This window comes from Capricornis sumatraensis, chromosome 2 (assembly GCF_032405125.1).
Source record: "Capricornis sumatraensis isolate serow.1 chromosome 2, serow.2, whole genome shotgun sequence".
NCBI lineage: Eukaryota > Metazoa > Chordata > Mammalia > Artiodactyla > Bovidae > Capricornis > Capricornis sumatraensis.
Window position 1 is genome coordinate 85,838,443 of NC_091070.1, and position 15,582 is coordinate 85,854,024.

The 15,582-nt window shown below is 36.1% G+C and overlaps 1 protein-coding gene and 1 pseudogene across 1 annotated transcript in view; both read right to left on the reverse strand.

Moving 5' to 3' along the window:
* PIAS1 (protein inhibitor of activated STAT 1) overlaps positions 1–15,582 on the reverse strand; it is a 125,708-nt gene that overhangs the window by 81,087 nt on the left and 29,039 nt on the right. Inside the window, exon 2 of the mRNA XM_068964770.1 lies at positions 5,695–6,139. Within this exon, the coding sequence (XP_068820871.1) occupies positions 5,695–6,136 (442 nt within the window). The 5' untranslated portion in view covers positions 6,137–6,139. The remainder of the gene's footprint in view (positions 1–5,694; positions 6,140–15,582) is intronic.
* Positions 12,463–12,838, reverse strand: LOC138095666 (small ribosomal subunit protein eS25 pseudogene; annotated as a pseudogene).

The window sequence follows — 15,582 nt, forward strand, 5'->3', positions numbered from 1 at the left end:
ATTAGGAAGACAAGTTTCTAGGGAAGAAATCCGCCTACAGAAGGAATTAGTGCTTTTGATTTCCTAAATTTCAAGTACAGAAGAGCACAGCTTGTGTTGAATTGTTAGAAGGCAAATTTTCTAAAAGCAGAGTAAATCATAAACCTTTGAATGCCCTTTTCAATGCTTATCAGAGCCTGCGTCCTTGAATTTGCATCAGCTGATCTTCAGGCACTGGCTATTAGGCATGTCAGAGAAGGCAAATTCAATTATAAAAAATGAGAGGAGAAGGAAACTGTGAAACCTAATCCAATGCCAGAGGAGCCCTTGGCAGAAAACACTGGTAACCAATGTTATTAAGATGTAGCAGAAACCCTACCCGCACTGCACAAAACAAGATGGATCATTTTAACTATTTAGGAATGCTGACACCATCTGCTGTCTTGTTTCCTAAGGCAAAAAATCAAGTGTGTGTGTATGTGTGTGTGTAATTGGATGAATAAATATATATTAATTCAAATATTTTCTATAAATTATTCACACATCTTCCCAAGTCTAAAATAACTGTAATTTCCTTTATGCAAATGTTCTACTTTAAAAAGGAAACAGAATGACCTAGCTTTCTAAAATATTGAGACTATAAACCCTATACACTTAGGCTGTTGAACTTTCCTAGGAGTATCAATACACTGTTCCACATCGAAGTAGAACTACTCGTAATAGAACTCAGGAAAATCAAATACACATTGAGAAGATATGTGGTGTTTTAGACCTGTGGTGTTTAATGAAAAAGACTGACAAACATTAAAACCTATACAGAAGCTACCTTCCAAGACTTACGAAAAGAGTGAGGGAGGGATAAATTGGGAGACTGGGATTGGCATATACACACTACTATATATAAAACAGATAATAATTAAAGATTTTAAAATTAAAAAAAAAAAAAAGAACCTACTGTATAGCACAGGGAACTCTACTCAATTCTCTGTCATGACCTATATGAAAAAAGAATTTTAAAACAGAGTGGATATATGTATATGTATAACTGATTCACTTTATTGTACAGCAGAAACTAACACTTTGTAAATCAACTGTACTTCAATAAAAAATAATTTTAAAAAAGACTTAAAAAGAAAAAAGTGACTTGCTTCATGACAAACTGAAGAATGACATTCATATGATCAATTAAAATGTGTTTCAGATTCTTTGCAAAAAAACATTAGCAAAGACTTTATTTATTGTATTTAAATAAAGTGGAGTGCTAATAAGTATTTACTGTGGTTACTACATAAAAGGTTCTTTTGAGAGTATACAGATGAATATACCAGAGTTGATTTTGAGGAATAAATACCAAAATTTTATTAAGAGCACGCAAGAAAGTGAAATTGATTTGGATGGGAAAGAACAGACAGGTATGTAAGGGGGATGGACGTCATGGAAAGTTTAATGGAAAAGGCTTTTCAAAGCACCTGAAATAGGCCTCATAGAACAAATAGGTTTTAATACTGACAGACAAAAATACACAGTAAATTAAGCGTTTTACTTTATAACCACCTTTACCTCATCTCCCAATTCTTCCAGTTACTATGAACAATCAAAGAGTTCTCTTTAATATGTGTTCCAAAATGAAGGAAGACCTTAAAATTACTTACTGTTAAAGAAATAAAATGATTATAAAAATGGATAAAAATTATCTAATAAAGTAGGGGAATGCCAAAACTATTGTTTTTAGTTAGAAACATGAACCACGCATACAATAAAAACATTCAACTTACACTGGAACCTCGTAAACTGTCTAAATTTAGTGCTTACAGATAAAACGGAAGGGGAAAAATGAAAAATTAAATTTATTCATCACATTCTGGACTCAAATGATCATGATGAATTAGCTAAGTACAGGTCAAAATTAAATTCTTAAGAGTTTGTAATGATTTTAAATGTATGTAGGTTGAGAAAGAAAGAATGCTGCAAGGCATTTAATTTTTCAGAAAATAGTTTTCTAGATTCAAAACAAACAACCTACTAGCAAAAGCCATCCTTTAGAAAACGAAATTCTACAATGAGGTAGTCACTTCAATTAATGAAGTACAGAGAAAGTCTTTTAACAATGTCAAAAATATTACAGATTCTTTTTTTTCAATAGTTTCTGTTAGTTAGCAGGGCTTTAAAATATGTTTATTCTAAACTCTTGCAGATTACTCAGAATCTTTTTTCAATCTTTTCAGAGTCTCTGAGTATTTCCATCCCACAAATACTGGATCAATAAACTTCCACAAATCACTTTCTGGCGAGCTTCCTATGTATAACCAAGTTGTTTTATTTTATTTCTATGATAAGAGTGAGAAACTAGAAATCTATTTACATCCCACTAAGCAATTTTATACCACCTATCATTTTGTGTGTATATCAAAAATAATGGATTTATTCATGAAGACAGGCTTCCCTGGTGGCTCAGATGGTAAAGAACATGCCTGCAATGCAAGAGAGCTGGGTTCAATCCCTGGGTCAGGAAGATCCCCTGGGAGAAGGGAATGGCAACCCATTCCAGTATTCTTGCCTGGACAATGCCACGGACAGAGGATCCTAGTGGGCTACAGTCCATTGGGTCGCAAAGAGTCAGACACGACTGAGCAACTAACGCACACATTCATAAAGTCTGGTGTTCTATTAATACGAAGTCATCACAAACAATGAGTTGGTGAATACTGAACCACTGCTCCTAGGAGAAACACAGGGTTAAGTTCCTATAAGCCTCTGATCACAACATTTTCAACAACTGATCAATATCTAACCTTGTTTTCTGTGTGTTTCTATTTAAAGACACAGTATTTGATATATATTGATAATTCATTAACACTAAGTTCACTGCCAACAGCATTGTAATTCATGCCTGAGCGAAACTGTACATGTCTATTTTCTCCATAATGCACATCACAGCCTTTTTGCATTTCAGAATATTATAGATAAAACTTCAGCACTATGTTTGGGGGCCATTTTAAACGATGTGATCACCAACAAAAAGCACCGAAATGCAAAATCTGTAGCATTAAGTAGAGTGCAAAGAGGACATTTGTTTATGAGAGCAGAAAACAAGAAGACAAGAACCACCTAGTCAACCACAGGTTGAATGCTCCCATCAGCAAACTCAAGTTTTCTGCAGCTCTGTGCATGTCTCTAAATGGCTATGCAACTGTTGCAAGAAGTGATTTTGAATTTACAAGCAAATTTGAGATAGCACACATTCACTCACCAGAATGTGCAAATAATGAGGCTCAAAAACACAAAGAAAGTTCAACTAAATAAACCTTATGGGAAATATGTTAGCACTTCAGTCAATTTTGTAAATGCAAGGGTTTACTTATTGGATTTCAAGAATGGGTAAAACTTTATGACACGTTCTTAAACTGTTACATGAAAACACTCCATTAAAGCATTCTATAACTTTTCAGATGAAGCGTAAAGAGAGAAATAGTATTTAAAATTCACTGACTACTCTTAAAAAAGTCATTAAGAAGAAAATATTATATAGAAAGATAGCAAAAGCTATCTGTAGCTTTAATGTAACTTCTTATGAACTATCTCCTTCTAATATCTTTTTAGGGGAAAACCGGATGTTTACCTGTTATTTTTACACACTAAAAAGTTCATAAGGATAAAGTATCCTGAAGTAATAAAACAAGATATTAAGCTACAAAGGCATAAAAAATTAATGTAGACAATTAGAAGTGAGCATATAACATATACACTTAAGCAAAGTACCTCAGTTAAATATCAATAATTTAAATGCTCAATTTTATTTATTTAAAAGATTATTCAATATAACCATAATGTATATCCAGTTTGCATTTCTACTTGTCATAACAAAATTTAACAGACATGTATGTAAACATCAACTATTCACTCTGGTACCTGAAATTCATATTAGTGAAACTGAAAACAAGATATGCTAATTATTAACCATGTTTTTGGCAGCGAAAAACTAGAAGATAAGTCTTTTAATAAAGGACTTATTTAGAACACAGAATTAACAGTCTTTAATAAGAAATGAGCTACTATATATACACATGCTCACATATGCACACATACACATTATATACACATGTGTATGTATATACATGTGATGTGAAAGTCGCTCAATTGTGTTCGACTCTTTGCGATCCCATGGACTATACAGTCCGTGGAATTCTCCAGGCCAGAATACTGGAGTGGGTAGCCTTTCCCTTCTCCAGGGGATCTTCCCAACCCAGGGATCGAACCCAGGTCTCCCACATTGCAGGCGGATTTTTTACCAGCTGAGCCACAAGGGAAGCCCATGTGTATATATGGCCTCCAACAAAAATGGGAAGATGAACAAGGAGAAATGTCTATACCATATTAGTAAGACAAAGAGAGGAACAAACAAGTCACAGAATACTATGTACAATATGATATAATGTGCTTATCTATGCATACACACTCAACTGCTAATGAGGAACGGAATTTGGCACTTTCACTTTTTATAATGAGCGTGTATAAGTTTTAGAAGTTTACAGCAGGTTCTCAACAAGTGTTTCCTTATTAATGGCTATTTTACAAATGTGATAAAATTCATGTTGTTTGAAAATGACTCCTATAATCTTAATTTATTCATGTATTCTGCTAAATATAATTTAAAACAAACATTTCCTAGTTCAAGAATTTCTGTAAATGTTCTCAAAATTCAACACTCACCAATCCCCCAAACTGAAATGTTTACTGATTTGTAACAGGGATTGACAAATTTTTTCTGTAAAAGCCAGACAGTAAATATCTTAAGGTTTTGCAGACACGCATGGTCTCTGGTGCATATTCTTCGTCTTTGTTTTCACTTTACAACCCTTTAGGAATATCATAATAAAAAAGTTCTTAGCTCAGATCCACCAAAACAGGCTGCAGGCAGGATTTGCCTTTCCAGCCACAGTTTGACAATCACTGATTTTTAACAACAAACCAGCATCTGGAAGTCTGATATTTTAAATGTATTACACTGAATGTATCAGAGATCCCAACAGAGTCAGTTTTCTTTTACCTTAAATAAAGTAAGGGAGCATACAGCAATTAAAACTTCTAGTTGATTAATACATGGAATTCTATTAATATATTAGACACTGACCAAATAATGGCAAAACATAGTACATGAAATTTCAAGTGTTTATTAGTATTATATAACCATGATCATGTGTGCACCTGTAAAACACACATATTCACTTGAAAAAGTCAACTGAAATTGAAATACTACACATCAAAGCTCACATCTCCTTTTATAATAATTTAAACCATTTACTCATTTAAATCATCAAAAATATCAAGTCATTTTAGATGTCATCAACCCTTAAAAATTAAAAACAATTCAGAGACTGACAGTAATTACTGGGCTTTGATTTTGTAAAGGTTACTATAAAATATTAATCAACAATCTAAAATATTATACTTTTAAAAACATTTATATTTTTGGAAAGTTTTTAACATTCACGGTGTCAGCACCCATCCCTGAAGACCTGAATATACTTTTTTCCTGTCTAAAAGACAGCTTATATACATTTGATTTTGTCTAAAACTGAAAGATTCTTATTACCATCTGGATGCTACTACCAAATATAAAATTCATTATGAATGATAATCTGGGTTACATTCAAACTCAAAAGTGAAAATGTATCCTCCAATAGTAACCAAATAACCATTACAGAATAATCTTACCTAGACTGGTGGGTTTTATCAGTTCATCCAGTAAATCATAAAATGGTAATTTTTGAAGTTTTATATCCGGATGGACTGGGTGAAGAGCTGATGTAAGATGTGGGAGTTCCAGTTCATGTTTAGGTCCCAGAAGAGAAACAGGGAGTAACGGTGATGATGCAGGGTGACCATCATAAGTGAGTTGTGGAATGGTAGATGGAGACAAAGTTGCTGGCATAGGACTTGAATGTACGTTGGGGATGGACAAGTCCGCAGGCGTCATGATTTTCTGGGGGAACCTCCGCCTATAGAGTTCTTTAATTTTCATTTGTACAGCAGGACTGCAGCCAGCCTTTAGCAAATGCAGGGCTTTTGTGAGAAGTTCGTGTTTGCGTCCGTGCTTGTTTCTCCCAGCGTAGCCCAACAGTACTTGGAGTTCAGAAACTCTAAGGCTCATAACCATTTGCTTAGAGACAAAACAAAATGTGAAACATTAGTATTCCAATAACATAATTTACAACATTAAATGATACTTTATTATAACATTTTATCCTTATGTTTTGTTTACAAAGGTCAGTTCCGTTACAGTCAATTCTAGTTATTTCACACTTAAAATCTAACCACTTAAAGTAAGTAAACAAATAAAATTAAAATTAATGTTCATAAATCCACTAACTTCTACCTAGGGTTATGAAAGCTGTAAAATAAAGCAGACATGAGGTAAAACTACATCTCACCTCACTTTACTGTTATAATGAAAAAGTCAGGTCTTTACCAAGCACTTACTAAGTCTCCAAGAGAGTACTGAGTGCTATGTGGATGGCAAAAGATAATGAGCCCTCAAGAAAATTTGTTTTCTTGGGGAAAATTCTATATATACATGTGAAAGACATAAACAATCCACCTCAAGCACCAGATGTAGGCATGATACAAATATTGTAACATTATAGACAATATTGTATTCTATACTAATTTGGGGATTTATAGGGCTTAAACTATACCTTTTTTGCCCCATTATATACCAGATACATATGATATTTTCATATGGGTTGTCATTAAATCTTTATACCACCACAAGGTGTTACCCTTCCTGCTTTACATGTGAAGAAACTAGTTAAGAAAGGTTAAATAATTTACCTAAGGCCACTTAGCCACTATAATAAATATCAACCAGATTCAAACCCAGATACGTGTAATTTTAAATCCCATGATCTTTCATTAAACCATTAGGATGAAACTGGAAATATACTATTGACTCTATTGGCAAAGCTAGGCTAAAGCGTCCAGAAATTGGGAATTCACCGTCAGTCCAGGGATTAGGACTCTGCTTTCACTGCTGAGGGCCTGGGTTCAATCCCTCATGTGGAAACTAAGATCCCATAAGTACAGCTAAAAAGTCCAGGAATTTAATCCACATGTCAAAATCCATAAGCCTGTAGTAAAGAAATCTAACTTTGTTTAACTCTCTGTTCCCAAATTTCTTTCTCCTTTTCCCCCAACTTTTAATACTAAGAGACCACCAACAGGAAATATCAATGTATACCAATTCTCTCATTTTAAAGTTGAGGAAAATGAAACTCAAAGGAAAATATGACCCAAGATCTTAACAGCTATCAACAGCAGAATCCTGACTTCACCATCACTGACAGAAGGTGTCAGGGTGAAAGACACATGTAAGCTCACCATCTGCTCTCTATTTTCCCAACTGTTTTGTACACTGGTGCATGTGTGCTCCGTCGCATCTGACTCTGCAACCCCATGGGCTGTAGCCCACCAGGCTCCTCTGTCCATGGGAGTGCCCAGGTAAGAAAACTGGAGTGGGGTGCCATTTCTTCCTCTAGGAGATCTTTTCAACCCAGGGACTGAACCCGTGTCTGTGTCTCCTGCATTCTCAGGCGGATTCCTTACCACTGAGCCATCAGGGAGGCCTCATCCCAAATACCAGTAACACAAAAGCTAAACTGGCTTTCCTAATTTATGACCACTCCCTGAAATGACATACATTTCAAGCCAATCATCTAGAAGTTACCTACATATTACAAAACAATCAAGAAAAACAGAAAAACAAGCGTATAAAGAGCTTTAAATGCAATACAGGTGGTTAATCAAAAAACTATGAGCCCTTCCCCTACCTTCTCTGGCCTGGTTTCCTCAAAGCTCAGCTTTTGTCATCCTTGCCTTTTAGGCCTGGCAGAACTAAATGATTCTCTTTTCACTACCCTCACAGGTCATTTTTCTTATCTTTATTTTGGCACTCATTTTGCTGTACTACAATTTTATTTTTATACAAACAATTCCATGATCAGACTGAGGGCCTCTATGGTACAAGGTCATGTTACCTTCAGCTTCTAACACTAAGGCCCAACAATAATGCCTTGACAATGAATGATGAACAAAATTAGAAAGTCATACCGAAACAAACGGCGGAGATGGATTCTACAGGGATAAGTTATACATATAACTAAAAAATAACTCCAAACAAACTCCCAAGTTCTTATGTTCATACAAAGATATAATGTAGACCTTAAAAACAAATTTTACCCCAAATCCTATAAATATATCTTTCTTTAGATTGCTATCAGAGGTTAAATAATTACTATAATGTCAATTTCTCCCTACTATTTAACCTGTCCTAAGAGTATAAAATAGTTTTAAAGATTTTTTTATCACTTATTTTAAAAGGAACAGAGATTTCAACAGAAAAGCACTGTATTAGTTAAGTAAGCTTCCGCTCTTAGAGAATAACATGAATTATGCTTCAAAGATTATAGGTTAAAAATAAATTTAAGTTGACATTGGTTAAATATATTTCATTTTGCAGAGAAAGCACAAGAAAGTTTTCAAAACAGAATGTCTTTCTATTTCAATTCGATTCCATTCTCCCAAGTCAAACACAAACAAAAATCAACATTCATGGGTTACCATAAACTTCTCACAACTTTTGTCCTAACTCTGTGGATGTAAGGATTTAAATGCAGCACAGATGGATTATTGCTCTATTTCTATGGGAGAGTACATTGACAACTCACATAAAATTAAATCTTCTGATTGATCATCTAAAGAAAAAAGTTAATGACATAGGTATAATTTTTGGTTTTGTTATCACAGGATGCATAATTAATCATAATTACTGTCCTCATTTTACACATGGAAAAACTGAGCCCTAGAAAGGTTAAGAAATTTGTTGAATGTTACACAACTACTTCAACTCCAAACTTACTTTTATACGATGCTACTGTCTTTTAGAGGAAAACAAACCACATGCCTTTTAGTTAGGAAAAAAGATCAACTTATTTAATATTCAATCTCAACTTTAAGCTTCAACATTTTAGCCTTAAAAAAAATTGGTGGTTAAGATAAAAGAAAACTTCTGGATTCAAATTAACCACTGCACCTTATAATCAGATATAGTGAAAGATGAGGCTCTATCGCTACTACTGGAGCAGCTTCTGCATAATCTTAAGGTCTGTAATTAGCATGCAGTATTTAAAAAATCAAGTAAAAGAGGGTGGGAAACACAAATATCTGAAGTTATATATTACTCAAACCAAAAAGTTCAGAGAAGTATGGAACAGTCAATTCACAGTGTACAGTGTTGACAACAGAGGTAAACTAAACACATCTGAAATGTTGAAATGCAGCGTATTTGAATCTTTCATGTGTTTAAAATCCCCATTTGTTAGCACTATAACAAAATGAATATTTATAACTAAGGATAACATCAACCACTGCTACTACTAGAAATCACTGCCTTCTCGGATAGCACTGTGCTAACTCTACATGCCCAAATGATAGTTTTCAGAATCCTAAGGAATTTAGAATGTCTGAGAAATGTACCTATTCTGTATAGAAAGCATTCTGTGAGGGACATCTTTCTAAAATGAATCTTTTTAATCAGATAGAAATACATACAGTTTTAAAAGTCAAAATTTTAGAAGGAAAACATGTCCCTTGCCCTGCCACCATTTTTCACATCCTTAAGGCAACCATTTTCAAGTCTTTTTAGCTGTTTCTTCTGGCATTTCCCCCCCTATTTCTACTATATAGTAAGTCTTTTAGAGTTATTTAAAATAACTAATATTTTAAATTTAAAAATTGTTTCCTATTAAAAGGTAACGATTTAGACCTGTTACATCTCCTCTACCTCCATCTTTCTTTTTTAAAATATTTATTCATTTATTTGGCTCTTCTGGGTCTTAGTTGCGGGCGGCATGCAAAATCTTTTTTGCTTTTTTTTAACTTGCAGCATGCAAGATTTTTAGTTGCAGAATACAAACTCTTAGTTGTGGCATGTGGGATCTAGCTCCCCGACCAGGGATGGAATTCGGGCCCCCTGCACTGGGAGCGCAGTCTTAACCTCTGGACCAGCAGGGAAGTCCCTACCTCCACCTCTCCATCATCATTTTTGGTTGAATCAATTGCTGGTGTTTACATTATTACTATGGCTGTAAATAATATTCACAGATGAGCCAAAAGTACATCATGATTACTGTTTATTTTTTGTATGACCTTACTTCTAGTTAACAACTGTACCATTTTTGTATTTGCTTAATTTTCTATGAAGTAATAGTTAATTCATCTGCAAACTGCTAAAGTGCAACTTTCCTGTCAACATATTCAACTCTATCAGGTAAATCTCTGTTTTAATTTCCTCCTTCAAAATATACTTCCTAAAACCCTCCATTAAGTTCCAATTTGAACTGCTTGATCTCCTGGTCTGGCACGAAACTGTGGTGATGGAATTTCCCTCTAACTTATCCTGGGAATTCCCTTGTCACTTGTGTTGGACCTCGTTTCCTTGATCTCACTTCTTCCTTTCTGGATTTTCTCTTTTTAGTGGGGTATTTCCCCCAGTAACTTCCTGAAAAGAGGGCATGGGAAGTACATTTTTTAAAAATCCCTTGTACTGTCTAAAAATATCTTCATTTACTCATACTTAACAAGTGAGCTTGGCTCAGTACAGAATTCCAGACGAGAACGTATGTTGCGTCAGAATTTTGTAAGGCTTTCCTCATCATCTTGTTAAGAAACCTGACATCTTTCTGATGGGCAATCTTTCAGTCATCTATATAGCCCTCACAGAAGTTTCTCATGGTTTTGTTTTTAACTGTATGAACTGACCACGGCTAAATTTTTACATTTAGCGATGTATGTCCATCCTTCAGTCCTGGGAAGATTTCTTACAGCAATCTTCCTTTGACTTCGTTCTCTTCTATGTCTGTTATTTAGATTATGGCCTTCCTAAACTGTCTAATTCTCTTTTGCGCTATTTTGTTTTTCCTCTTGCATTTACATCTCTTGTCTTTAGCTCTATCTTCTGGGAGATTTCCTACACTTTATCTTCTAACTCTTCTTTTAAAATTTTAATTTCTATGAGTTGTTTTCTGTTTGCTGCACATACCTTTTCTATTCCTTCTACATCTTGTTCTTATTTTACATGAATTTAGTATCTTCTTTTCTCTTGAGGATATAAATAAATTGGGTGTTTGACATTGCTGTTTTCTTCAGCTGCCTGCATTGTCTCTATAATTTGAGTTCTTTCTTACTATTTTCTCTGGTCTCTGCCTCTCAGGCTCGATGTTCTCCTTGAGCAGGAAAAAATCTCTAGCTGTACATTTATATCTAACAGTAAGTGTGTGCTCAGTCACTTCAGTTGTGTCCCACTCTGTGCAACCCTATGGACTGTAGCCCACCAGGCTCCTCTGTAAATGGGATTCTCCAAGAAAAGAAAACTGGAGTGAGTTGCCATGCCCTCCTCCAGGGGATCTTCCCAACCCAGGGATCAAACTTGCAGCGTCTCCTGCGTCTTCTGCCATCGCAGGCGGATTCTTTACCACTGAGCCACCCAGGAAGCCTCATATCTACTAGTAAGATGACAAAGATGATCAGATGAACTGTGTGAGCGACCAGACCAGGATACTTCACTCCAGGATGATCAGGCAGGAAACTTGGCTATCATGAGGATTCCTTTTTTTCCTTTGATCTGATCAATTTTGGCAGAAAGGAATTGCTCAACCTCCTGGTTTGGCAGTATAAGACTGGCTTCCAGTGTTCTCAGAACACAGTAGGGGAATGGGGAGGGAGGAAGAAGAGGTCCTTACCATTCAATAAGAACACATTTCAACTTAATCTCTTCTCAGATATTTAAGATTTTACACACACAGACACACACATTAGACTGTGTGTGCCTGTATAAGAACACTAGTTCGACCACAGAGGAAGGGACCATACACTGAGAAAGATAAATAATCAAGCAATAGTAATAAGTATTGTAGACTCAGTGCTTTTTGAGATTAAATAAAAAGTGCCAATGTTACTTTCTCATTAGCTATGACCCTATGTTATTAAAGGTCATAACTAAATTCTGAATAAGAATCAGGTACTTCCTTTTGAACCACCTAATTACCCTTGTTCACACATTCCCAGTGCAGTATTTTAAAGGATTAGTCATGAAGCAGACCCTGTATTACGAATCTTTATCTGTTATCAATTTGTAACTAATCATAAAGCAAAACGAATTCTAAAGGTAGACAAAAGAGGAATTTAATAATGTTCTAGTATTTCATTTATACTTTTGCTTTCTGTCCACCAAAAAAAAACACCAATTATCGAAAATACTATGCATAAAGATGGTACAGTACACCAAAAATATTTTATTCATTTTTTTCAAAGTTGGATTCTTCTTTCAGTGGAACTGACTTTGGGGTCATTTCTAATCCTTTCCTTTTTTTTTTTTTTAATTATTTAATAAAGTTTTATTTTTCAAAATGTACAGCTGGTGGGACCTGTTCATGCATCTTCACCAGCAGCTGGGGCATCTCCACCCTTGGTGTTTCTGGTGTAAATCACTTGAGCTCTGTGCTTTGAAACCAGTTTAATAAGTCCTTTACTAAGGAGTTCCTGAAGGGCTGCTCTGGCCAGGGAACCACGAATCTTCAGTCTCTGAGACCACAGCTGGAGTTATAAGCTTATAGTTGGGAACTTCTTTACAGAGTTTGTCATATGCTGCTTTGTCAAACAAGACTAGGTTATTGAGCTTGTCCCGAACTTTGCCTTTGGACCACTTCTTCTTTTTGGCCTTGCCCCCAGATTTGTTCACTGGATCTTTCTCTTTCTTGGCCGACTTTCCGGCATCTTTCTTCTTCTTGTCGTCCTTGGGCGGCATAGCGAAGCCCGGAGAGCAGCTGCAACCACTGCCGCCTCGCTAAGATGTCGGACAAAAAGGCTAATCCTTTCCATTTGAAATAGTTAAAAAACAGTTGTTAGATTAGCAATTTGTCAGCAATGTCCAGTTCAACCAGAAAACCTAGTTAGACAGTTGCTACTAAAGGAGCTAGTTAGGTTGGTTACATACTTCTCCGTAATCTTGTTCCACCCAACTTCTCATCTTTTATTGATTTCTTAATATAAGATGACCGAAAAATGACCTGCTGATTATCTTTCCTCTTCTGGTATCTTCCATCACATGGGTTGCATTTAGCTCCGATATAATGACGAAACATGAAGATTCCATTCTCCTTCAAGCAAAGTACAAACCTAACATTCTGTTGAAATGGCATACCATGGCTTTGATTTTTGATAATTTAAACATCATTCCCATTTCTGTACTACCACAAAATCGATACCTATGTCCTTTAAAAGCTCCTTCTAGATGATAACTTGAATACTAAAAATAAACTCAAACCAAAACAGTTTAAAATTTGGATAAAATATTACTTTTATAATAAAAAAGTTTAGCTTAATTTAAAAATCAAGAATTTAAACTTCTTATGCACAGGTAGGAAAAACAAAACTTCACATAAAAAGTTGCTCTGTACACAGCTGTCTAACAAACACTTTCTGGATTCATGAATGAGCCTTAAATGAGTTGTAGAAAGGGAATATAGGAACAAACAAGGAACACAAAGAGATAAGCTATTCTTCAGAGACAGGAGCATATAATCATATTAATTCAATTCTCCAAAGTAACAACACCTACTATGTGCTAAGTACAAATACAACATAATATGGTACTCGTATATGTAGAATTTGGATTCTAGTACTGACTTGGCCACTAATTTACTGAATCACAATTTTCCAGGGTCTATATTCTCATTTTAAAAAAAGAGATTGACTAGAGCTTCTCAAAGTTTCCTCAAATCCTCAAAATTCTGTAATACTATCACTCTACTAAGGGTTCCCTCATAGCTCGGTTGGTAAAGAATCCGCCTGCAATACAGGAGACCCCGGTTCGATTCCTAGGTAGGAAAGATCCTCTGGAGAAGGGATAGGCTACCCACTCCAGTGTTCTTGGGCTTCCCTTGTGGCTCAGCTGGTAAAGAATCCACCTGCAACGCGGGAGACTTGGGTTCAATCCCTGGGTTGGGAAGATCCCCTGGAGAAGGGAAAGGCTACCCATTCCAGTATTCTGGCCTAGAGAATTCCATTGCACTCTATCTGAAAGTTAAGCGGAAAAGGAGGAAGAGATAAATGTTAACAAAACAGGACTTCCTTGGCAGTCCAGTGGTTAAAACCCAAGCTTCCAACTGCAAGGAGCAGTGAGTGATATAATCCAGATAAAAGTCTGACTAGTCTTAGTATTATCTATCTTATTATGAACACAGCTATTTCTACCAGTGCAACCTAATAAGGCATTTTAGGCTGACTGGATTATTTTCTTTAGGCAAATGGAAGGATGTTTTATGTTATGCTTTTTTTTCAGCAGGGGCAGGGAGTCACATCCACATCATATTGTCACTCATATTAAGATTGAGGTTAACTAAAACCTTTATTCAATTCTTTTCACATGAAATGCTACTAGGTTCAGTCAGTTCAGTCGCTCAGTCGTGTCCGACTCTCTGTGACCCCATGAATCGCAGCACGCCAGGCCTCCCTGTCCATCACCATCTCCCAGAGTTTACTCAGACTCATGTCCATCAAGTCAGTGATGCCACCCAGCCATCTCATCCTCGGTCATCCCCTTCTCCTCCTGCCCCCAATCCCTCCCAGCATCAAAGTCTTTTCCAATGAGTCAACTCTTCGCATGAGGTGGCCAAAGTACTGGAGTTTCAGCTTTAGCATCATTCCTTCCAAAGAAATCCCAGGGCTGATCTCCTTCAGAATGGACTGGTTGGATCTCCTTGCAGTCCAAGGGACTCTCAAGATTCTTCTCCAATACCACAGTTCAAAAGCATCAATTCTTCAGCGCTAAGCCTTCTTCACAGTCCAACTCTCACATCCATACATGACCACTGGAAAAACCATAGCCTTGACTAGACAGATCTTAGTCGGCAAAGTAATGTCTCTGCTTTTGAATATACTATCTAGGTTGGTCATAACTTTTCTTCCAAGGAGTAAGCATCTTTTAATTTCATGGCTGCAGTCACCATCTGCAGTGATTTTGGAGCCCAGAAAAATAAAGTCTGACACTGTTTCCACTGTTTCCACTGTTTCTTCATCTATTTCCCATGAAGTGATGGGACCGGATGCCATGATCTTGGTTTTCTGAATGTTGAGCTTTAAGCCAACTTTTCACTCTCCTCTTTCACTTTCATTAAGAGGCTTTTTAGTTTCTCTTCACTTTCTGCCATAAGGGTGGTATCATCTGCATATCTGAGGTGACTGATATTTCTCCCGGCAATCTTGATTCCAGCATGTGCTTCTTCCAGCCCAGCGTTTCTCATGATGTACTCTGCATAGAAGTTAAATAAGCAGGGTGACAATATAAAGCCTTGACGCACTCCTTTTCCTATTTGGAACCAGTCTGTTGTTCCATGTCCAGTTCTAACTGTTGCTTCCTGATCTGCATACAGATTTCTCAAGAGGCAGGTCAGGTGGTCTGGAATTCCCATCTCTTGAAGAATCTTCCACAGTTTATTGTGATCCACACAGTCAAAGGCTTTGGCATAGTCAATAAAGCTGAAACAGATG